The sequence below is a fragment of the Pseudophryne corroboree genome, chromosome 10, assembly GCF_028390025.1.
Source record: "Pseudophryne corroboree isolate aPseCor3 chromosome 10, aPseCor3.hap2, whole genome shotgun sequence".
Lineage (NCBI taxonomy): Eukaryota > Metazoa > Chordata > Amphibia > Anura > Myobatrachidae > Pseudophryne > Pseudophryne corroboree.
This window is the reverse complement of record NC_086453.1, coordinates 163662089-163687934: the sequence shown is the minus strand read 5'-3', so window position 1 is coordinate 163687934 and position 25846 is coordinate 163662089. Positions and strand designations below refer to the sequence as shown.

The following is a 25846-nucleotide window of genomic DNA, read 5'->3' as shown; positions in this document are numbered from 1 at the left end:
TACTCCCGGATTGAATATTGCCGACAGAGCTTGTAGATGTTTTTCTGCCCAGCGGAGGATTTGTGTCGCCTCTGCCATTGCCGCTCTGCTTTTCGTTCTGCCCTGCCTGTTTATGTATGCGACTGCTGTTACATTGTCCGCCTGGATCTGCACGGAACGGTCTTGAAGAAGATGTACCGCTTGTTGAAGGCCGTTGTAAATGGCTCTGGCATGGAACCTGCCAAACTGTATGGCCTCGTAGGCCGCCACCATCTTCCCCAACAACCGAATGCACCGATGGATCGACACACTTAATGGTTTCAATATCGGTTACCATTTTCTGGATTTCCAGAGCCTTTTCCAGCAGAAGAAATACTCTCTGAACTTCTGTGTCCAGAATCATCCCGAGGAAAGACAACCTTGTCGTCGGTTCCAACTGTGACTTTGGGTAATTTATGATCCACCCATGTTGTTGGAGTATTGACAGAGAGAGTGATATGTTTTGTAACAACTGCTCCCTGGATCTCGCCTTTATCAGGGGGTCGTCCAGATAAGGAATTATATTGACTCCTTTCTGACGAAGGAGGACCATCATCTCCGCCATCACCTTGGTGAATACCCTCGGCGCAGTGGAGAGACCAAAAGGCAACGTCTGGAATTGGTAATGGAAATCCTAAACCGCGAATCTCAGATAAGCCTGGTGAGGAGGATACATGGGAACATGCAGGTAAGCATCCTTTATGTCTACCGATACCAAGTAGTCCCCCACCTCCAGACTGGCAATCACTGCCCGAAGTGATTCCATCTTGAACTTGAACCTTTTTAGGTAACAATTCAGATCTTTTAGAATTAGGATCGGTCTGACCAAGTCGTCCGGCTTCGTAACTACAAAGAGGCTTGAATAAAAACCCCTCCCTTGTTGTGACAACGGTACCAGGACTATGACCTGGTCTTGACATAATATTTGGATTGCCGCTGTTACTGCTTTTCTTTCTGACGGAGAAACTGGCAAGGTCGATTTGAAAAAAAAAAAGATTTTACTTACCGGTAAATCTATTTCTCGTAGTCCGTAGTGGATGCTGGGGACTCCGTAAGGAACATGGGGAATAGACGGGCTCCGCAGGAGAAAGGGCACTTTAAGAAAGAATTTGGATTCTGGTGTGCTCTGGCTCCTCCCTCTATGTCCCTCCTCCAGACCTCAGAGAAATTTTGCCCGGAAGAGCTGACAGTACAAGGAAAGGATTTTGGAATCCAGGGCAAGACTCATACCAGTCACACCAATCACACCGTATAACTTGTGATAAACTTACCCAGTTAACAGTATGAACAACAACGGAGCATCAGAACAACCCTGATGCAACAATAACATAACCCTTATTTAAGCAATAACTATATACAAGTATTGCAGAAAAAAAATCCGCACTTGGGACAGGCGCCAAGCATCCACTACGGACTACGAGAAATAGATTTACCGGTAAGTAAAATCTTATTTTCTCTAACGTCCTAGTGGATGCTGGGGACTCAATAAGGACCATGGGGATTATAACAAAGCTCCCAAACGGGCGGGAGAGTGCGGATGACTCTGCAGCACCGAATGAGCAAACACAAGGTCCTCCTCAGCCAGGGTATCAAACTTGTAGAACTTTGCAAAAGTGTTCGAACCCGACCAAGTAGCTGCTCGGCAAAGCTGTAATGCCGAGACCCCTCGGACAGCCGCCCAAGAAGAGCCCACCTTCCTTGTGGAGTGGGCTTTTAATGGTTTTGGCAGCGGCAATCCAGCCGCAGAATGAGCCTGCTGAATCGTGTTACAGATCCAGCGAGCAATAGTTTGCTTTGAAGCAGGAGCACCCAGCTTGTTGGATGCATACAGGATAAACAGCGAGTCAGTTTTCCTCACTCTAGCCGTTCTGGCTACATAAAACTTCAAAGCCCTGACCACATCTAGTAACTCGGAATCCTCCAAGTCACGAGTAGCCACAGGCACCACAATAGGTTGGTTCATATGAAAAGATGACACCACTTTTGGCAGAAATTGTGGACGGGTCCGTAATTCTGCCCTGTCCATATGGAAAACCAGATAGGGTTTTTTATGTGACAAAGCCGCTAATTCTGACACACGCCTAGCTGAAGCCAAGGCCAATATAGCATGACCACCTTCCACGTGAGAAATTTTAACTCCACAGTTTTCAGCGGCTCAAACCAGTGTGATTTCAGGAAACTCAACATCACGTTAAGATTCCAAGGTGCCACTGGAGGCACAAAAGGGGTCTGAATATGCAGCACTCCCTTTACAAACGTCTGAACTTCAGGCAGAGAAGCCAGTTCTTTTTGAAAGAAAATAGACAGGGCCGAAATCTGGACCTTAATGGAACCCAATTTTAGGCCCAAAGTCACTTCCGCCTGTAAGAAGTGAAGGAAACGGCCCAGCTGGAATTCCTCCGTGGGGGCATTCCTGGCCTCACACCAAGCAACATATTTTCGCCATATACGGTGATAATGTTTAGCCGTCACGTCCTTCCTAGCCTTTATCAGAGTAGGAATAACTTCATCCGGAATGCCTTTTTCTGCTAGGATCCGGCGTTCAACCGCCATGACGTCAAACGCAGCCGTGGTAAGTCTTGGAACAGACAGGGCCCCTGTTGCAACAAGTCCCGTCTTAGAGGCAGAGGCCATGGGTCCTCTGTGAGCATTTCTTGCAGATCTGGATACCAAGTCCTTCTTGACCAATCCGGAACAATGAGTATTGTTCTCACTCCTTTCTTATGATTCTCAGCAACTTGGGTATGAGAGGAAGAGGAGGAAATACATAAACCGACTGGAACACCCACGGTGTCACTAGTGCGTCTACAGCTATCGCCTGAGGGTCTCTTGACCTGGCGCAATACCTCTGTAGCTTTTTGTTGAGGCGGGATGCCATCATGTCCACCTGTGGCAGTTCCCACCGACTTGCAATCTGCGTGAAGACTTCTTGATGAAGTCCCCACTCTCCCGGGTGGAGGTCGTGCCTGCTGAGGAAGTCTGCTTCCCAGTTGTCCACTCCCCATATGAACACTGCTGACAGTGCGCTTACGTGATTCTCCGCCCAGTGAAGAATTCTGGTGGCTTCCGCCATCGCCACCCTGCTCCTTGTGCCGCCTTAGCGGTTTACATGAGCCACTGCGGTGATGTTGTCGGACTGAATCAGAACAGATTGGTCGCGAAGCAGGGTCTCCGCTTGACGTAGGGCATTGTATATGGCCCTTAGTTCCAGGATATTGATGTGAAGGCAAGTCTCCTGACTTGACCACAGACCTTGGAAATTTCTTCCCTGTGTGACTGCCCCCCACCCTCGGAGGCTTGCATCCGTGGTCACCAGGACCCAGTCCTGAATGCCGAATCTGCGGCCCTCGAGAAGGTGAGCACTCTGCAGCCACCACAGGAGAAACACCCTGGCCCTGGGGGATAGGGTGATCAGCCGATGCATCTGAAGATGTGATCCGGACCACTTGTCCAACAGATCCCATTGAAAGGTCCTCGCATGGAACCTGCCGAAGGGAATGGCCTCGTATGATGCCACCATCTTTCCCAGGACTCGCGTGCAGTGATGCACCGACACCGGTTTCGGTTTTAATAGGTCTCTGACCAGTGTCATGAGCTCCTGAGCCTTCTCCATCGGGAGATAAACCCTCTTCTGGTCTGTGTCCAGAATCATGCCCAGGAAGGGCAGACGAGTCGGAGGAATCAACTGCGACTTTGAAATATTTAGAATCCAGCCGTGCTGTTGCAACACTTCCCGAGAGCATGCTACGCTGATCAGCAACTGCTCTCTGGACATCGCCTTTATGAGGAGATCGTCCAAGTATGGGATAATTGTGACCCCTTGCTTTCGCAGGAGCACCATCATTTCCGCCATTACCTTGGTAAATATTCTCGGTGCCGTGGAGAGACCAAACGGCAACGTCTGGAATTGGTAATGACAATCCTGTACCACAAATCTGAGGTACGCCTGATGAGGTGGATAAATGGGGACATGAAGGTATGCATCCTTTATGTCCAGAGACACCAAAAAATCCCCCCCCTTCCAGGCTTGTGATGACCGCTCTGAGCGATTCCATCTTGAACTTGAACCTTTTCAGGTATATGTTCAGGGATTTTAAATTCAATATGGGTCTGACCGAACCGTCCGGTTTCGGTACTACAAACATCGTCGAATAATAACCCTTTCCTTGTTGAAGGAGGGGAACCTTGACCACCACCTGCTGAAGATACAATTTGTGAATTGCAGCTAACACTATTTCCCTCTCTAAGGGGGAAGCTGGCAGGGCCGATTTGAGGTATCGGTGAGGGGGCATCTCCTCGAATTCCAGCTTGTATCCCTGAGACACAAACTCTATTGCCCAGGGATCCACCTGGGAGTGAACCCACTTGTGGCTGAAATTTCGTAGACGCGCCCCCACCGGGCCTAGCTCCGCCTGTGGAACCCCAGCGTCATGCGGTGGATTTTGTAGAGGCCGGGGAGGACTTCTGTTCCTGGGAACTAGCGGTGTTGTGCAGCTTCTTTCCTCTGCCCCTGCCGCTGGCAAGAAAGGACGCACCTCGGACTTTCTTGCCGTTTTGTGAACGAGAGGACTGCATTTGGTAATACGGTGCTTTCTTAGGTTGTGAGGGAACATATGGCAAAAAATTTGACTTTCCAGCAGTAGCTGTGGAGACCAGGTCCGAGAGACCCTCCCCAAACAATTCCTCACCCATGTAAAGGTAAAACCTCCATGTGCCTTTTTGAGTCGGCATCGCCTGTCTATTGCCGAGTCCACAGGACCCTTCTGGCAGAAATCGACATTGCATTTATTCTAGAGCCCAGTAGGCTAATGTCTCTTTGAGCATCTCTCATATATAGGACAGCGTCTTTTATATGCCCCAGGGTCATCAATATACTATCCTTGTCCAAGGTATCAAGTTCCTCAGATAAGGTATCCGTCCATGCTGCCACAGCACTACACACCCAGGCCGACGCAATTGCCGGCCTCAGTAAGGTACCTGAATGTGTATAAATGGACTTCAGGGTACCCTCTTGCTTTCTATCCGCAGCATCTTTTAGGGTGGCCGTATCCTGTGACGGCAGGGCTACCCTCTTGGATAAGCATGTTAGAGCTTTGTCCACCCTAGGGGAGGATTCCCAGCGTAACCTGTCCGTTGGCGGGAAAGAATACGCCATAAGCATCCGTTTGGAAATCTGCAGTTTTTTATCTGGAGATTCCCAAGCCTTTTCACATAACTCATTTAGCTCATGTGAAGGGGGAAAGGTCACCACTTGCCTTTTTTCCCCATACATATGAACCCTCATCAGGGACTGGGGTTTCCTCTGTGATGTGCAACACCTCCTTCATTGCTATAATCATATAACGGATGGCTTTAGCCAATTTAGGCTGTAACTTTGCATCATCGTAATCGACACTGGAGTCAGAATCCATGTCGGCATCCGTGTCAACAATTTGGGATAGTGGGCGCTGCTGAGACCCTGACGGCCTCTGCGACATAGGATCAGGCATGTGCTGAGACCCCGACTGTCCTAAGGTTTCAGCTTTATCCAACCTTTTATGCAAGGAATTAACATTATCATTTAAAACCTTCCACATATCCATCCAATCAGGTGTCGGCGCCGTCGGCGGAGACACCACATTCATTTGCTCCCGCTCTGCTTCCACATAGCCTTCCTCGTCAAACATGTCGACACAAGCGTACCAACACCACACACACAGGGGATGCTCTTTTTGAAGAGATTTCCCCCACAAGGCCCTTTGGAGAGAGACAGACAGAGTATGCCAGCACACACCCCAGCGCTATATGTCACAGGAATCACACAGTAACTTAGTGTTAACCCAGTAGCTGCTGTATATTATGTTTTTGCGCCTAATTTATGTGCCCCCCCTCTCTTTTTACCCTCTTCTACCGTGAATCTGCAGGGGAGAGCCTGGGGAGCTTCCTCTCAGCGGAGCTGTGGAGAAAAAATGGCGCTGGTGAGTGCTGAGGAAGAAGCCCCGCCCCCTCAGTGGCGGGCTTCTGTCCCGCGTTTCTGTACAAATTAATGGCGGGGGCTCATGCATATATACAGTGCTCAACTGTATATATGCCCAACTTTTGCCAAGAGGTCCTAATTGCTGCCCAGGGCGCCCCCCACCCTACAGTGACCGGAGTATGTGGGTGTAGTGTGGGAGCAATGGCGCACAGCTGCAGTGCTGTGCGCTACCTCAGTATGAAGACTGGAGTCTTCTGCCGACGATTTTGAAGTCTTCTTGCTTCTTTCACCTAGCTTCTGTCTTCCGACTCTGCGAGGGGGACGGCGGCGCAGCTCCGGGATCGGACGACAAAGGGTGAGATCCTGTGTACGATCCCTCTGGAGCTAATGGTGTCCAGTAGCCTAAGAAGCAGGACCTAGCTTCAGAGAGTAGGGCTGCTTCTCTCCCCTCAGTCCCACGATGCAGGGTGTCTGTTGCCAGCAGATCTCCCTGAAAATAAAAAAACCTAACAAAATACTTTTATAGCAAGCTCAGGAGAGCTCACTAAAACAGCACCCAGCTCGTCCGGGCACAGATTCAAACTGAGGTCTGGAGGAGGGACATAGAGGGAGGAGCCAGAGCACACCAGAATCCAAATTATTTCTTAAAGTGCCCTGTCTCCTGCGGAGCCCGTCTATTCCCCATGGTTCTTACGGAGTCCCCAGCATCCACTAGGACGTTAGAGAAATCGGCATGGAGGAAGGTCTTGAACCTCCAGTTTGTATCCATGGGATACTATTTGCAACATCCAGGGATCCAGGCCAGAAAGAATCCAATCCTGGCTGAAGAGCTTGAGACGTGCCCCCACCCGAGCGGCCTACCGCAAGGGAGCCCCAGCGTCAAGCTGGGGATTTGGCAGAAGTAGGGGTAGACTTCTGCTCTTGGGAACCTGGAGCCACTGTGGGCTTCTTTCCCCTTCCCCTACCTGCAAAGAAGGGGGAACCTCTCGTCTTTTTGTATCTATTGGGCCGAAAGGACAGCATTTGCGGGTGATAGGTCTTTTTTGCTGATGCAGGCGCACAGGGCAAAAATGTCGACTTACCTGCGGTAGCCGCCGAGACGAACGCATCCAGGCCTTCGCCAAATAAGGCCTTACCTTTATATGGGAGAGCCTCCATGTTTCTTTTGGAATCTGCATCCGCTTTCCACTGGCGAATCCACAACGCCCACCGAGCCGATACTGCCATGGTAGTGGCTTGTGAACTCAAGAGTCCAATATCCTTCAATACTTCCAGCATGAAGGCGTCAGCATCCTTGATTCTCCCTAACTTAAGGAGTATCTCATCTTTATCAATCGTGTCAATTTCTGATGACACGCTTTCTGAACATTTTTCAATAGCGCGACTCACCCATGCGCAGGCAATAGTGGGCCTGAGCAGTGTACCATTGGTAACATATATGGATTTCAATGTCGTTTCCATTTTGCGGTCTGCCGGCTCTTTAAGAGAAGCCGTGCCAGGAGCAGGGAGAATTACCTTCTTTGTCAACCTGGAAAGTGCACTGTAACACAGGGGGTGACTCCCACTTTTTCCTGTCCTCACCCGGGAAAGGGTAAGCTATGTGAATCCTTTTGGGAATACGAAATCTTTTATCAGGATTCACCCACATCCCTTCAAAACAGAGCATTTAGTTCATGTGAAGGAGGGAACGTGACTTTTGGACTTCTTTTCCTTACATAAATATGCCTTCTCCTGAGGTACAGGAGTGGTTTCTGTAACCTCCAACACGTCCCTTATAGCCACAATCATATATAGTATACTTTTTGCCAATTTATGATCTCTCTCTCTGGATTCACTATCGTCGACACAAGAATCAGAATCCGTGTCGGTATCAGTGTTTACAACATTTGCAAATGGTCTCTTATGTGACCCAGAGGGGCCGCCCGCGTAAGGAATAACAGCATCCTGAAAAATCACATCTTCCACAGATTTTCTCCAGCATGCAGCCTTAGATTTAGACTTATCTAATCTACGGTTAATCAGATGCATACTGTCACGTATCTCTTTCACCCATGCAGGCTCTTGGTGTGCCGGTAGCGCCACCACATTACAACTCTGTGTCCCTAAAATAGCTTCCTCCGGGGAGGAATTCCCTGCCTCAGACATGCCTCACACGTGTACAGCACACTCACAGACACACTGGGACTTATTTTGGGGACAGACCCACAGTAAAATCTGTCAGAGGGACACAGGATAGGAGGAGCCAGTTCACAATCCCAGCGCCAGTATTTCCTGTGAACACAGTATGTCCACAGCCCAACAGCGCTGTTAAATAGTAATATACACTATCAAATGCACCACAATCGCTTTGTGCCCCCCCTTAATAGCACCCTGTACTTGACAGAAGTGGAGGAGAGGACCAGCGTGTTCTCTGCAGCCTGAGAGAGAGAAAATGGCGCCGCGTGCTGGCTGCCTGAGGAAGAAGCTCCGCCCCCGCAATGGCGGGACCTTACACTCATAAAATCACTAACATTTATACTGGCGGGGTTAAGGCTGTGCCAGCGGCAACTTATGCCCCCTTTTAGCCAGTTTGAGGTATTTTTCTTGCTGCCCAGGGCGCCCCCATCCCCCTCACTGCACCCTGCAGTGCCTGTGTGTGTGGGCAGCAATGGCGCGCTGCGCTCCCGCCAGCCGCGCCGCACCTCAGCCGTCACTTACTTGATAGAAGATCATTCTTCTGTCGAAGTCAAAAATATTACATAGAGAGAACATACAGACTACACACATAAGTCGCTATGCTTGCAAATACGCGCAGCGAGCACAGCAATATATGGTAACATACGTATTTACACAGACATGCCACAGAGATGGATTCGACACATATTTCATACAGCACATAATTATAATATCAAGCGCCAGACATCATAATGATTTAAAATTATATAATGGAGTAATGACATGTATGCGTATTATTGGAGCGGAGCCAGATAGACATGTCATCTTTGGTATTAAAGCAACCAGATTAATGTGTAGATTCATTTGATACTTGTTATTAAGTTGTAGGACATTGCAACAAGTAGTTATGATTAAATGTATGAAAGCTAAAATCAATCTTATTAGGACAATAGACAGGAAACTCAGGCCAGCCCCTTTGATTGTCTTCAAGGCTGAACCTGGTTAGCATACGAACAAACCAGTAACTCATCATGAATGAGAAAGTTCCCTCCCTTAGACTAGATGTGTGCACTCCCCCAAACTAGATAACACATTGCTGATCAGACACACACAGTAGTTGCTGTTTTGTACCAGACGATGGTAGAGATGTTGCCAGACCAGTTCCTGTATTTATTTACAGAGAGAAAGTGATATGGAGGGAAGAATTTATATGAGAAAGATATGGTAATTGTATCGCTGGTCTGTAACTGTATGTATTAACTGCTTACTGTATAAATTGTAACCATGTAACTATATGTATACTGTACATTGTGATATATTGAATACATATCCTTTTAATAACAAATATATACATCAATGAGCTTTGGAACTCAATGTGTGGGTGTATTGTTTTCTCTTATGGGATGCAGTGTTTTGCGATGTATAGCGCACATTCATGGCACATGGTAATAAGATGTGCAGGCGTCTACAGTATATATTAGAGCGGGCATTTTAAATATTTGTTAGAGAGCAATTTGGTATTTACACTTCTTATACTCACCTATCTTCTGATTTCTGGCTCTGTGAGGGGGGTGACGGCGTGCTGTGGGAGTGAGCATCTAGACACGGCTAGCATTAAGTACCCTTCAGGAGCTAATGGTGCCCTGAAAGCCAGAAGCAGAGCCATGAAACTCTTTAGGAAGTTGGTTCTGCTTCTGACTCCTCAGTCCCACGAAACAGGGAGTCTGATGCCAGCAGATCTCCCTGAAAATATAAAACCTAACATCAGTCTTTTCAGAGAAACTCCGTAGAGCTCTTCAGAATGCATCCAGTCTGCCTGGGCACATTTCTAAAACTGAGGTCTGGAGGAGGGGCATAGAGGGAGGAGCCAGTTCACACCCAATGAAGTCTTTGGAGTGCCCATGTCTCCTGCGGATCCAGTCTATACCCCATGGTCTTGATGTCATCCCCAGCATGCTCTAGGACGTATGAAAAAAAAACAACACTTTGTTACAGTTGTACAGCAGCATTTTAGAAGATATGGGAAACCGCCTCCACTTACAAGGCAGTCAATCTATGACTGGAGCAAAACATGTATGTACACTGGTTTATGCAAATGGGGAAGTTTTGGGAGGCCACCTGTATCAGAGGAACAAGTGGCTCATGTCCGTGAGGTCTACACGCCTACCAATACGAAGTCCACAACACATGCAAGTTTAGAACTACAGATTCCACAACAGACTGTATGGAAAATTTTGTGAAAAGTCAGAAAAGTGGCTACAATCACTGCAAAGTTTAAGTTACGACAGCAAACTCTTATGTCATTCTTTCTGCATGGACATGCAGCAGCGGAGTGAAGATGATGACTCTTCCTTCGACTGCCTAATTTTCAGTAAGGAGTCCACCACATTAGTGGGCAAATCAACAAACACAACGTTTGTGTTTTGGGGCACAGAATACCAGAGAGAAACGGTCTAGCATGTGTTTTGTGCTGAATCCCGTACAAATTGGATTATCGTATTGATATCAGTCTTGTGACAAAAGACTCCCATACACAGAACATTTGTAACTTAGGGATATATGTACTAAGCCTTGGTAAGAGGAAGTGGATGGAATTAAAGTACCAGCCAACAAGCTCCTAATTGTTAGGGGTCTGTAACATTGAAGTTAGGAGTTGATTGGCTGGTACTTTCTCTCCGTCCACTTTCTCTCTCTCCAAGACTTAATACATAGACCTCCTAGTCAAACTTATGTTGGGTAAACACTAGATGGGAATGATGCGCTAGTCGGAACTGCATGCAGGACCGGCGGAGGATGCGCGCAACAGAGTGTGTACACACTGGACACTTTGAACAATGTAACAAATCGGCCACATCGCTCAAAATATTGCCTAGTGTGTACCCAGCATTACAGACATATACAACACATCCATATAAGTATTTTGACTATATCAATAATACGTTGGTTTAAAGTGTCTTTCTTTTATCGTTACCCTGTATTATAAATATCATCTAAATGTTACCTGTATTTAATCCTACTGAAATACACGCATCATCATACCTTAACTAATAAGGGCAATTCCACTAGTCCTCTTTCTATTGTTATACCATCGAGTGCACACACACCTCATTTGGAATATGCAGCTAATTCTTATTTCAACTTGTAGCATACACTTGAAGAACATTATTCATACTTTTCTATTATATTCCGTATTATTAGCAACTGGTCACCAGTTCCGTCCTTTGCTTAAGCAACCTGAAAAGATAACTGGCTGAACAGAAAACAAAATCCGCATATGAGACTACGCTTCTATGCAAGACGCTTGCACATACAATGAACCTTGCAAGGTCAACTAATCAAAACAATGAATACAGAGTAACATGAATAAAAATAAAAAAAATAAATTAAAAAAAAGTGAGCCCAGTAAAGAATGTGTCCCTATGCTAAAGCCTAAAATACTTTTATTAGTCCTCAAAATACTTGTCTGCCTCCTTTCAGTAGAGGATTAAATGTACTCACCTTCCAGGCTTGTGAATGAATTTCTGAAGACGCGCTTTCACCTCATCGTAAGTTAAGAAGGCCATGTAACCAGGATGAGTCACAGCCAGACTATTCCAGTTCCTGAGGAGGGAAGACCATGGCTGTCGGAAAGAGAGAACCATAACTATAAAGATCACCGACTTCGCTTTACAAAACAAGTAATATCCTCCATAGTATCAATACAACTGTATTAGGCTCAAGAGCAGACAAACTTAAATTTAACTACATGAGTATGCATCAAGCTTCTGAGAAACTCATTTTACATTCAGAGTAATTAGGATTTACTTAACCTGAAAAAGCCGAGTGAAGATGTCAAACTCAAAAACAGAGATATAATCATTACAGGTGAGATCAATGGTGGATTTTAGTGCCATGGCTTCTAGTCCAGAGGATAAAGGATGGACATCGTGCAGGGCATGACGGAAACTCTTCCAAGGGACAATAGTTCTATGGGGGGGGGGTGGGGGGGGAACAAACAAAAAAAAAAAACATGGTTTTTACAAAGTTAGCCATACCGTGGTCAAAACTGCTGCTACTAACTCCTTTCAAAAACATACATTATACAGGTATTTGTACCATTTCTCAAGTAAATATTTTCACCAAACACTGGATTTTTAAAAAAAAATTTATTAACCAGTAATGTCCATCTATCAGATTCCATGGGGACACTGGAGAAACATTGGGCATATATGGTGGATTGTGGCGCCTGGCACTTTAAATCTAAAGAGATTTGGCCTTGGCATATCACTCTATACACCACCTGACTTCAGTTTAATTTAACATAGCCCATCAGAAAAGGAAGAACAGAACAAAAAGGAGGAAGAGACCCATAACCAAGTGATCAAACATAACATACAGGGGCATTCTGTTGTCACGGGTGGGACATTTGCACTAAGGTTTTCTTATTATTTTCCTCATATTATGAAGTATATTTACATTATTATGATAGCATACGTACAGCGTGCATGGTATAAGATGTGTATGGGAACTAATTTACAACAGTCAGTATGGCGCTATTTTCAAATTTGTGCCACGGGTGGGACAGAAAGTATACATACCTTTTCAGACAGAGCAATTTTACACAATCTCTGAACGTACAGGTGGGATAAAATTTATAATTTACCCATTGTGAAGTAAGAAGTGTACAATACAAAAAAAAATAAAACCCAGAAAAAAAAAAATATGATTTTTTTTTTGTCACGGATGTTCTTAGTAACACCCGTTTTATGTAGGTAAAACAAAAACAGTGCACTTCTATTACTATATAATACTTTATTGTAATTAAACATGTTAATCTTATAAAAAAAAATGATTGTTTTGATTACAGATTTTCTTTTTTCACATTCTACTTTTAACCCTGTTCAAACACATCTACCATAGCAGGAAACTCATAAAACGGTCTCTAGCTTTTCTAAGAACTGGAGCATGTAACACTGCACAAATCTGCTCAGCATTTTACAAAAGAATATAAATTTCTTTTGTTTTGATTAGTTTTCCATTTAGCCCCAACAACCTTCAAAAAAAAATAGGATTTTGGCACTTACCGGTAAATCCTTTTCTCCTAGTCCGTAGAGGATGCTGGGGACTCCAAAAGGACCATGGGGTATAGACGGGATCCGCAGGAGCTTGGGCACACTTAAAAGACTTAACCTGGGTGTGAACTGGCTCCTCCCCCTATGCCCCTCCTCCAGATCCCAGTTATAGGAACTGTGCCCAGGAGAGACGGACATTTCGAGGAAAAGATTTTTGTTCAAACCAAGGGCTACAGACAAACCAGCCCACACCACAAACATACCGTACAACCGGAGTAACTTTAAACCAGAGAACAGTATGACTCAACAACAGCAACCAGCTAAAATAAGAAATACACAACCCGTGTATAAACAAACTTAACCAGTAAGAAAACACTGCAAGTAATAGTCCGCACCAGGATGGGCGCCCAGCATCCTCTACGGACTAGGAGAAAAGGATTTACCGGTAAGTACCAAAATCCTATTTTCTCTTACGTCCTAGAGGATGCTGGGGACTCCAAAAGGACCATGGGGTTTATACCAAAGCTCCAGAACGGACAGGAGAGTGCGGACGACTCTGCAGCATCGACTGAGCAAACGCAAGGTCCTCCTCGGCCAGGGTATCAAACTTATAGAATTTAGCCAAAGTGTTTGAACCCGACCAAGTAGCTGCTCGGCAAACCTGTAACGCCGAGACACCTCGGGCAGCCGCCCAAGATGAGCCCACTTTCCTGGTAGAATGGGCTTTTACTGACTTCGGCACCGGTAGTCCGGCCGAAGAATGAGCCTGCTGAATCGTACTACAAATCCAGCGTGCAACAGTCTGTTTTGAAGCAGGATGACCAATTTTGTTGGAAGCATACAAGACAAACAGCGCCTCAGTTTTCCTGGTAACAGCTGTCCTAGCGACATAGATCTTCAACGCTCTTACAACATCCAGAGATTTTGGAATCGTCACAGCTTCTGTAGCCACCGGGACCACAATAGGTTGATTTATGTGAAATTAAGAAACCACCTTCGGCAGAAATTGTTGACGAGTCCTCCACCCTATCCGAATGAAAAATCAAGTACGGGCTCTTATGAGATTAGGCCGCCAACTCTGACACCCGCCTGGCAGACGCCAGCGCCAATAGCATAACTACCTTCCAAGTGAGAAATTTCAACTCAACCTTATGCAAAGGTTCAAACCAGGAAGACATGAGAAACCGTAATACCACATCAAGGTCCCATGGAGCTACAGGAGGCACAAACGGAGGATTGATATGCATTACTCCTTTCACAAAAGTCTGAACCTCTGGGAGGACAGCTAACTCTTTTTGAAAGAATAGACAAAGCCGAAATCTGCACTTTGATGGAACCCAATTTTAGGCCTGCATCCACTGACCTCCCTGGGAATACCCTTACGAGCTAAGATCTGGCGCTCAACCTCCATGCCGTCAAACGCAGCCGCGGTAAGTCTGGAAACACGCATGGACCCTGCAACAACAGGTCCTCTCTTAGAGGAAGCGGCCAAGGATCTTCCACCAGCAAGTCCTGAAGATCCGGGTACCAGGCCCTTATTGGCCAGTCTGGAACGACGAGAATCGCCTGAACCCTTGCTCGACGAATGATCCCCAGGACCCTTGGAATGAGAGGAAGTGGAGGGAACACATACACCGACTGGAAGACCCAAGGAGACACCAGGGCGTCCACTGCAGTGGCTTGTGGGTCCCTTGACCTGGAACAATACCTCGGGAGCTTCTTGTTGAGACGAGACGCCATCATGTCGATCAGCGGAATTCCCCAACGTTTTGTCACCTCTGCAAATACCTCTTGGTGAAGAGCCCACTCTCCCGGATAGAGATCGTGTCTGCTGAGGAAATCTGCTTCCCAGTTGTCCACTCCCGGTAGGAAGACTGCTGACAGGGCGCTCAAGTGTTGTTCCGCCCAGCGAAGGATTCTTGTGGCCTCCGCCATTGCCGCTCTGCTCCTTGTTCCGCCTCGACGGTTTATATGTGCCACCGCTATGATGTTGTCCGACTGTACCAGGACAGGTCGACCCTGAAGAAGGCTTCTTGCTTGCAGCAGGCCGTTGTAAATGGCTCTTAACTCGAGAACATTTATGTGGAGACAGGCTTCCTGGAGCGACCATTTCCCCTGGAAGTTTCTTCCTTGGGTGACTGCGCCCCAGCCCCGGAGACTTGCATCTGTTGTTAGAAGGACCCACTCCTGGATACCGAACCGGCGTACCCCTAGGAGGTGATGACTTTGTAGCCACCACAGGAGAGAAATTCTGGCTCTGGGAGATAGACTTATCTTCCGGTGTATGTGCAGGTGCGACCCGGACTATTTGCTCAGCAAATCCCATTGAAACACCCGGGCATGAAACCTGCCGAACGGAATGGCTTCGTACGTCGCCACCATCTTCCCCAGAACGCGTGTACATTGATGGATGGACACAGTCTTCGGCCTCAGAAGTTCCCTGACCATCGTCTAATTCCAGAGCCTTTTCTTCTGGAAGAAATACTTTCTGCAACTCCGTGTCCAGAATCATGCCCAGAAAAGGCAGCCGAGTAGTCAGAATCAACTGAGATTTTAGCAAATTGAGTAACCAACCGTGCTGTCGCAGAACCAACAGTGACAAATCTACACTTTTTAGCAACCGTTCCTTGGACCTCGCCTTTATCAGGTGATCGTCCAAGTACAGGATAATTGTAACCCCTTGTTTGCGAAGGAGAACCATCATTTCCGCCATGACTTTGGTGAAAATCCTGGGAGCCGTGGAAAGCCCAAACGGCAACGTCTGAAAATAAGAATTTACTCACAGGTAATTCTATTTCTCGTAGTCCGTAGTGGATGCTGGGGACTCCGTAAGGACCATGGGGAATAGACGGGCTCCGCAGGAGACTGGGCACTCTAAAGAAAAGATTAGGTACTATCTGGTGTGCACTGGCTCCTCCCTCTATGCCCCTCCTCCAGACCTCAGTTAAGTAAACTGTGCCCGGAAGAGCTGACACTACAAGGAAAGGATTTGGAATCCAGGGTAAGACTCATACCAGCCACACCAATCACATCGTACAACTTGTGATAACCATACCCAGTTAACAATGTAACAGGTAGTTATAGTGAAGACACAGTGCGCATAAAAAGCTGCTTATTAGTAACACCTCCTTGAAGGTTCCTTCACCCTTCACCAAAAACAGTGTATACAAAATATATGGAGAGGTTACTTAACTAGCGCTTTCTGCCAATGTATTTCTTTCTGATGAATTCTGTCCAATATCACCTCGTAGCCGAGGAAGATATACAAATAATAGAAAAGGATATATAGTGAAGTAAAGTTTTAATACATAAATTTTTCACAACCAATTTTCTTAATATGTTAAAACATAAGCAGTAGCCCTTTTAGATGGCAGTTTGACTGATCCCCCAATGTATGGTGCAATTACCAGAGATGTTGGAACTGTAAACAGTTCAATTCAGCATTCAAGTCAGTGGGAAAAGATTCCCGGGATATCCCCACAGGCAAGCAGCTGTCCTGGTAAATCCCCCTATTCGGAGAAGAGTCCAAACGCCAGTAGTCCACCAACGCGTTTCTACCCTCTTAGCTAGGGTCTTTTTCAAGGTGTATAACAATGGCTCTGCTTCCTGAAATATTTAAACCCTGTTTAGCCAATCCCTACGTTTCCCCCTCAGCTGAACCTTATACATGCATTTGCTAATTGTCCCCTTGTCCGTTAAGCTGAGTGTGGGCGTGTTGAAGTATTACGTCGCTGGTAGTCATGACTACCATGACTCCCGCTACGACTGCGTCCCGTCATCGTCCTGGTAACGCGAGCTCCTGCTCGCGTCACTTCCGCTCGTCTGATGTTCGGCATCCGCTTTCTCTGCGTCCCGCCGTTGTCCTGGTAACGTGAACTCCCGCTCGCGTCACTAACGCGAGCGGGAGTTCACGTTACCAGGACAACGGAGGGACGCAGTCGTAGCGGGAGTCATGGTAGTCATGACTACCAGCGACGTAATACTTCAACACGCCCACACTCAGCTTAACGGACAAGGGGACAATTAGCAAATGCATGTATAAGGTTCAGCTGAGGGGGAAACGTAGGGATTGGCTAAACAGGGTTTAAATATTTCAGGAAGCAGAGCCATTGTTATACACCTTGAAAAAGACCCTAGCTAAGAGGGTAGAAACGCGTTGGTGGACTACTGGCGTTTGGACTCTTCTCCGAATAGGGGGATTTACCAGGACAGCTGCTTGCCTGTAGGGATATCCCGGGAATCTTTTCCCACTGACTTGAATGCTGAATTGAACTGTTTACAGTTCCAACATCTCTGGTAATTGCACCATACATTGGGGGATCAGTCAAACTGCCATCTAAAAGGGCTACTGCTTATGTTTTAACATATTAAGAAAATTGGTTGTGAAAAATGTATGTATTAAAACTTTACTTCACTATATATCCTTTTCTATTATTTGTATATCTTCCTCGGCTACGAGGTGATATTGGACAGAATTCATCAGAAAGAAATACATTGGCAGAAAGCGCTAGTTAAGTAACCTCTCCAAATATTTTGTATACCCAGTTAACAGTATGAACAACAACTGAGCCTCATTCAACGGATGGCTCATAACAATAACCCCTTATTAAGCAATAACTATATACACGTATTGCAGAAGAAGTCCGCACTTGAGACGGGCGCCCAGCATCCACTACGGACTACGAGAAATAGAATTACCGGTGAGTAAATTATTTTTTTCTCTGATGTCCTAGTGGATGCTGGGGACTCCGTAAGGACCATAGGGATTATACCAAAGCTCCCAAACGGGCGGGAGAGTGCGGATGACTCTGCAGCACCGAATGAGCAAACACAAGGTCCTCCTCAGCCAGGGTATCAAACTTGTAGAACTTAGCAAATGTGTTTGAACCCGACCAAGTAGCAGCTCGGCAAAGCTGTAACGCCGAGACCCCTCGGGCAGCCGCCCAAGAAGAGCCCACCTTCCTTGTGGAATGGGCTTTCACAGATTTTGGATGCGGCAATCCAGCCGCAGAGTGAGCCAGCTGAATCGTGCTACAGATCCAGCGAGCAATAGTCTGCTTCGAAGCAGGAGCACCCAGTTTGTTGGGTGCATACAGAATAAACAGCGAGTCAGTCGTCCTGACTCCAGCCGTTCTGGAAATATATATTTTCAAAGCCCGGACTATGTCCAGCAACTTGGAATCCTCCAAGTCCCGAGAAGCCGCAGGCACCACAATAGGTTGGTTCAAATGAAACGATGATACCAGCTTATGGAGAAATTGGGGACGAGTCCGCAATTCTGCCCTGTCCATATGGAAGATCAGATAGGGGCTTTTACATGACAAAGCCGCCAATTCTGATACCCGCCTAGCCGATGCCAAGGCCAATAGCATGACCACTTTCCACGTGAGATATTTTAGCTCCACGGTCTTAAGTGGCTCAAACTAGTGGGATTTCAGGAAATCCAACACAACGTTAAGATCCCAAGGTGCCACAAAAGGAGGCTGAATATGCAGCACTCCCTTTACAAACGTCTGAACCTCAGGCAGTGAAGCCAGTTCCTTTTGAAAGAAAATGGATAGGGCCGAGATCTGGACCTTTATGGACCCTAATTTTAGGCCCATAGTCACACCTGACTGTAGGAAGTGCAGAAATCGACCCAGCTGGAATTCCTCTGTAGGGGCATTCCTGACCTCAACACCAAGCAACATATTTTCGCCATATACGGTGATAATGCTTAGCTGTCACATCCTTCCTAGCTCTTATCAGCGTAGGGATTACTTCATCCGGTATACCCTTTTCCGCTAGGATCCGGCGTTCAACCGCCATGCCGTCAAACGCCGCCGCGGTAAGTCTTGGAACAGACAGGGCCCCTGTTGCAACAGGTCCTGTCTGAGAGGCAGAGGCCAAGGGTCCTCTGTGATCATCTCTTGTAGCTCTGGGTACCAAGTCCTTCTTGGCCAATCCGGAACGATGAGAATTGTTCTCACTCCTCTTTTTCTTACTATTCTCAGTACCTTGGGTATGAGAGGAAGAGGAGGAAACACATAGACCGACTGGAACACCCACGGTGTTACCAGCGCGTCCACAGCTATCGCCTGAGGGTCCCTCGACCTGGCGCAATATCTTTTTAGCTTTTTGTTTAGGCGGGACGCCATCATGTCCACCTGTGGCCGTTCCCACCGATGTGCAATCTGCTCGAAGACTTCTTGATGAAGTCCCCACTCTCCCGGGTGGAGATCGTGCCTGCTGAGGAAGTCTGCTTCCCAGTTGTCCACTCCCGGAATGAACACTGCTGACAGTGCTTGCACGTGATTCTCCGCCCAACGCAGAATCCTTGTGGCTTCCGCCATTGCCACTCTGCTTCTTGTGCCGCCCTGGCGGTTTACATGGGCGACCGCCGTGATGTTGTCTGACTGAATCAGCACTGGTTGACCTCGAAGCAGGGGCTCCGCTTGACTCAGGGCGTTGTATATGGCCCTTAATTCCAGGATGTTTATGTGAAGACAAGTCTCCTGACTTGACCACAGCCCTTGGAAGTTTCTTCCCTGCGTGACTGCCCCCCATCCGCGGAGGCTTGCATCCGTGGTCACCAGGACCCAGTCCTGTATACCGAACCTGCGGCCCTCGAGAAGATGAGCACTCTGCAGCCACCACAGAAGAGACACCCTGGCCCTGGGGACAGGGTGATCCTCCGATGCATCTGAAGTTGCGATCCGGACCACTTGTCCAGCAGATCCCACTGAAAGATCCTGGCATGGAACCTGCCAAAGGGAATGGCTTCGTATGACGCTACCATCTTTCCCAAGATCCGCGTGCAGTGATGCACCGACACCTGTTTTGGTTTCAGGAAGTCCCTGACCAGTGTCACCAACTCCTGAGCCTTCTCCTCCGGGAGACACACCTTCTTCTGTTCTGTGTCCAGAATCATACCCAGGAAGGGCAGACGTGTCGTAGGAATCAGCTGCGACTTTGGAATATTCAGAATCCAGCCCTGCCTTAGCAACACTTCCTGAGAGTGTGCTAAGCTGAACAACAACTGCTCCCTGGACCTCGCCTTTATGAGGAGATCGTCCAAGTACGGGATAACTGTAACTCCTTGCTTCCGAAGGAGTACCATCATTTCCGCCATTACCTTGGAAAAATACTCTCGGAGCCGTGGACAGACCAAACGGCAACGTCTGGAATTGGTAATGACAGTCCTGTACCACAAACCTGAGGTACTCCTGGTGAGGCGGATAAATGGGGACATGCAAGTAAGCATCCTTGATGTCCAGAGATACCATAAAATCCCCCTCTTCCAGGCTTGCAATGACCGCTCTGAGCGATTCCATTTTGAACGTGAACGTTTTCACATAAATGTTCAAGGATTTTAAATTCAGAATGGGTCTTACCGAACCGTCCGGTTTCGGTACCAAACACAGTGTGGAATAGTAACCCTTTCCCTGCTGAAGGGGGAGTACCATTATTATCACTTGCTGGAGATACAGCTTGTGAATTGCCGCCAGGACTACCTCCCTCTCCTTGGGAGAAGCTGGCAAGGCAGATTTTAGGTAACGGTGAGGGGGGTTCACTTCGAACTCCAGCTTGTATCCCTGAGATACAATCTGTATAGCCCAAGGATCCACCTGTGAGCGAACCCACTGATTGCTGAAGTTTCGGAGACGCGCCCCCAACGCTCCTGGCTCCGCCTGTGGAGCCCCAGCGTCATGCGGTGGACTTAGTGGAAGCCGGGGAGGACTTTTGTTCCTGGGAACTGGCTGCATGGTGCAGCTTCTTTCCTCTACCCATGCCTCTGGCAAGAAAGGATGCACCTCTGACTTTCTTGCTTTTTTGAGAACGAAAGGACTGCATTTGGTAATACGGTGCTTTCTTAGGTTGTGAGGAAACCTGTGGCAAGAAAGTCGACTTTCCAGCTGTCGCTGTGGATACGAGGTCCGAGAGACCGTCCCCAAACAATTCCTCACCCTTATAAGGCAAAACCTCCATGTGTTTTTTTTTAGAGTCGGCATCCCCCGTCCATTGCAGAGTCCATAAGACCCTCCTGGCAGAAATGGACATTGCATTTATTCTAGAGCCCAGCAGGCAAATGTCCCTCTGGGCATCCCGCATATATAAGACGACGTCTTTAATATGGCCAAGGGTTAGCAATACGGTATCCCTGTCCAGGGTATCTAACCCCTCCGACAGAGTATCTGTCCATGCTGCTACAGCACTGCACATCCAGACTGAAGCAATAGCCGGTCTCAGTAGAGTACCATAGTGTGTATACACTGACTTCAAGATACCCTCCTGCTTCCTATTCGCAGGCTCCTTTAGGGCAGCCGTATCCTGAGACGGCAGGGCTACCCTCTTAGATAAGCGCGTCAGCGCCTTGTTCACCCTAGGGGAGGATTTCCAACGTAACCTATCCGTTGGCGGGAAAGGGTACGCCATTAGTAATCTTTTGGGAATTACCACTTTCTTATCAGGGGAAGACCACTCTTCTTCACATAACTCATTTAATTCATGAGACGGGGGAAAAGTCACTGCCTGCTTTTTCTCCCCGAACATATGTACCCTCTTGTCAGGGACAGGGTCATCCTCTGAAATGTGTAAAACATTATTGCAATAATCATGTATCGGATGGCCTTGGTCATTTTAGGCTGTAATTGTGCCTCATCCTCGTCGACACTGGAGTCAGACTCCGTGTCGGCATCCGTGTCAACCGAGATAGTGGGCGTTTTTGAGACCCTGACGGCCTCTGAGGCGCCTGGGCAGGCCCGGGTTGAGGGCCCGGCTGTCCCCCGGCTGCAACGTCCGCAAACCTTTTATGTAAAGAGTTTACACTGTCATTTAAGACCCTCCACATATCCATCCAATCAGGTGTCGGCACCGACGGCGGCAACACCACATTTATCTGCACTTGCTCCGCCTCCACGTAACCCTCTTCATCAAACATGTCGACACAGCCGTACCGACACACAGCACACACACAGGGAATGCTCAGACTGAGGACAGGACCCCACAAAGGTCTTTGGGGAGACAGAGAAAGAGTATGCCAGCACACACCACAGCGCTATATATAACTCAGGGATACACTGATTACCCAATAGCTGCTGAAATATAACTTTTGCGCCTAAATTTATGTGCCCCCCCTCTCTTTTTACCCTTCTGCTACCAGGATACTGCAGGGGAGAGCCTGGGGAGCGTCCTTCCAGCGGAGCTGTGAAGAAAAATGGCGCTGGTGTGCTGAGGAAGAAGGCCCCGCCCCCTCAGCGGCGGGCTTCTGTCCCGCTTTCAGTGATCGAAAATGGCGGGGGATTTACACATATACAGTTCCTGACTGTATATATGTAGGTTTAATGCCACAAAGTACTCAAATTGCTGCCCAGGGCGCCCCCCCCCCTACAGTGACCGGAGTGTGTGGTGTGCTGTGGGAGCAATGGCGCACAGCTGCGGTGCTGTGCGCTACCTTAATGAAGACAGGAGTCTTCAGCCGCCGATTTCACTGTCTTTCCAGCTTCTGTTCTTCTGGCTCTGCGAGGGGGACGGCGGCGCGGCTCCGGGAACGGACGATCGAGGACAGCTGCCTGTGTTCGAACCCTCTGGAGCTAATGGTGTCCGGTAGCCTAAGAAGCGCAACCTAGCTGTGAACAGGTACGTTTGCTTCTCTCCCCTCGGTCCCACGTAGCAGTGAATCTGTTGCCAGCAGAAGCTCACTGAAAATAAAAAACATAAATACTTTCTTTAACTAGCAGGCTCAGGAGAGCCCACTAGGAGCACGCAGCTCTGGCCGGGCAAAGATTCTAACTGAGGTCTGGAGGAGGGGCATAGAGGGAGGAGCCAGTGCACACCAGATAGTACCTAATCTTTTCTTTAGAGTGCCCAGTCTCCTGCGGAGCCCGTCTATTCCCCATGGTCCTTACGGAGTCCCCAGCATCCACTAGAACGTCAGAGAAATTGGTAATGAGAATCCCGTATCGCAAACCTGAGGAAGGCCTGATGCGAAGGATATATCGGGACATGTAAGTAGGCGTCGTTTATGTCGACTGAAGCCAGAAAATCCCCCCCTTCCAGGCTGGCAATTACTGCTCGAAGAGATTCCATCTTGAACTTGAACACTTTCAAGTATGGATTTAGGGATTTTAGATTTAGAATTGGTCTGACCGAACCGTCCGGTTTCGGCACAACAAAGAGGCTCGAGTAGAACCCCTCCCCCCGTTGGGACGAGGGAACGGGAAACAATGACCCTCTGTAAACACAATTTTTGTATCGCTGCCAGCACCACCTCCCTGTCCGGAAGAGCTACTGGTAATGCCGAAATGAAGAACCGGTGAGGGGGTATCTCGCGAAACTCCAGTTTGTATCCCTGAGACACAATCTCTAGGACCCAAGGATCCAGGTCTGACTGAATCCAGACCTGACTGAATATTTGTAGACGGCCCCCCCACCGGTCCGGACTCCCCCAGGGAAGCCCCAGCGTCATGCGGTGGACTTGGTAGAAGCAGGGGAGGACTTTTGGTCATGGGCGCCTGAGCCTGCAGGAGGTTTCTGTCCCCTTCCTCTACCTTTTGAAGCGAGAAAGGACGAACCTTTTCCACGCCTGTATTTATTGTGACGAAAGGACTGCATTTGCTGATGTGGTGCCTTTTTCTGTTGTGTGGGAACATAAGGAAGAAAAGAGGACTTACCCGCAGTCGCGGTCGAGACCAGGTCCGCCAAGCCGTCCCCAAACAAGACAGTACTTTTGAAGGGTAACGTTTCCATAGCTCTCTTGGAGTCGGCATCAGCATTCCATTGATGGATCCACAACGCCCTCCTGGCTGATATCGATATGGCATTGGTTCTTGAACCCAAGAGACAGACGTCCCTCGCCGCATCCTTCAGGTAATCTGCAGCGTCCTTGATATAACCGAGAGTCAAAAGGACATTATCTTTATCAAGGGTATCCATATCATTAGCTAAATTCTCAGCCCATTTAGCAATAGCACTACTCACACATACCAACGCCACAGCAGGTCTGAGCAATGCACCTGAATTAGCGAAAATGGACTTCAGATACGTCTCCAGCTTGCGATCTGCCTGATCTTTGAGAGCTGCCGTGTCAGGAGACGGAAGTGCCACTTTCTTAGACAAACGAGATAGAGTTTTGTCAATATTTGGAGACGCCTCCCATTTTCCCCTGTCCTCGGAGGGGAAAGGATACGCCATGTAAATCCTCTTGGGAATCTGCCACTTCTTGTCCAGCAACTCCCAAGCCTTTACACAAAGAGCATTCACTTCATGAGAGGGGGGAAATTTCACCTCAGGTTTTTTTCCCTTGAACAAACAAATCCTTGTTTCCTGCACCGCAGGTTCATCAGAAATGTGTAAAACATCTTTTATAGCCACAATCATGTACTGAATGCTCTTAACTAATCGTGCATGCAAAGCAGCCTCAGTGAAATTGACCTCGGAATCAGAGTCCGTGTCGGTATCAGTATCTACCACTTGAGTAAATGGCCGCTTTTGCGACCCGGATGGAGTCTGAACCTGAGATAAAGCCTCTTCCATGGTTCTTCTTCCACACTTGCGTCTGTGACTCTAACTTATCTAACCTCTTTGATAAAGAGGCAACATTCGAATTTATCGCACTGAACAATGCTAGCAAATCAGGTGTCGGCTGCATCGACAATCCCAACTCTAGCCCCGCATCTGCTCCCCCAATAACCTCCTCTGGTGAATAACCATCAGCCTCAGACATGCCGACACACAAACACACAGAACGTCCCAGCTAGGTGACAGACCCACAATGAAGGCCAAATAGAGACACAGAGGGAGTATGCCAGCTCACACCCCAGCGCCCATATATCCCCAGAGAAGATATGTACCCAGCGCTGCTTTAAAACGATAATAAGCACCACACTGCGGACCCCCCCTTCCGATTAGCTCCCCGTTACTTGCGAGAGGAGAGGTGGAGGTCCCGGCAGTGTCTTCCTTCAGCCGCGTGTAGAAGGGAAGATGGGGCCTGTGAGCCGCTGGACGAAGCTCCGCCCCCTTCCCGGCACGCTTCGGCTCGCCAAATTTTAAAATGAAACATGCCGGTGGGGGTTTTTAGAAACTGTGCCGAGGCACCGAAAAGCCTTCTGCCGGTGCCGCACCTCAGTAACATGCTGCCCAGGGCGCCCCCCCCCAGCGCCCTGCACCCAGTGAATACCGTTGGTGATGTGTGTGGGAGCATGGAGCACAGCGGTACCGCTGTGCTGTACCTTCCGTTACTGAAGTCTTCTGTCGTCCTGAAGTCTTCTGATCTTCTTACTCACCCGACATCCGTCTTCTGGCTTCTGAGAGGGGGTGATGGCGTGGCTCCGGGAACAAGCAGCTAGGCGCACCAAGTGATCGAACCCTCTGGAGCTAATGGTGTCCAGTAGCCGAGAAGCAGAGTCTTGAAACTCACAGAAGTAGGTCCTGCTTTTCTCCCCTCACTCCCACACTGCAGGGAGCCTGTAGCCAGCAGGTTTCCCTGAAAATAAAACACCTAACACAAAGTCTTTTCTAGAGAAACTCAGTAGAGCTCCCCTAGTGTGCATCCAGTCACTCCTGGGCACAAAGTCTAACTGGGGTCTGGAGGAGGGGTATAGGGGGAGGAGCCAGTTCACACCCAGATTAAGTATTTTAAGTGTGCCCAAGCTCCTTCGGATTCCGTCTATACCCCATGGTCCTTTTG

At 48.0% G+C, this 25846-nt stretch overlaps 1 protein-coding gene across 2 annotated transcripts in view; it reads right to left on the bottom strand.

Annotated features, from left to right (window-relative positions):
- Positions 1-25846, bottom strand: part of CBL (Cbl proto-oncogene) — a 334599-nt gene that overhangs the window by 183228 nt on the left and 125525 nt on the right. For both annotated transcript variants that reach the window (XM_063942916.1, XM_063942917.1), the window contains exons 4-5: positions 11938-12094; positions 11627-11748 (exon numbers count right to left, since the gene is read on the bottom strand). In XM_063942916.1, coding sequence (XP_063798986.1) covers positions 11627-11748; positions 11938-12094 — 279 coding nt within the window. The remainder of the gene's footprint in view (positions 1-11626; positions 11749-11937; positions 12095-25846) is intronic.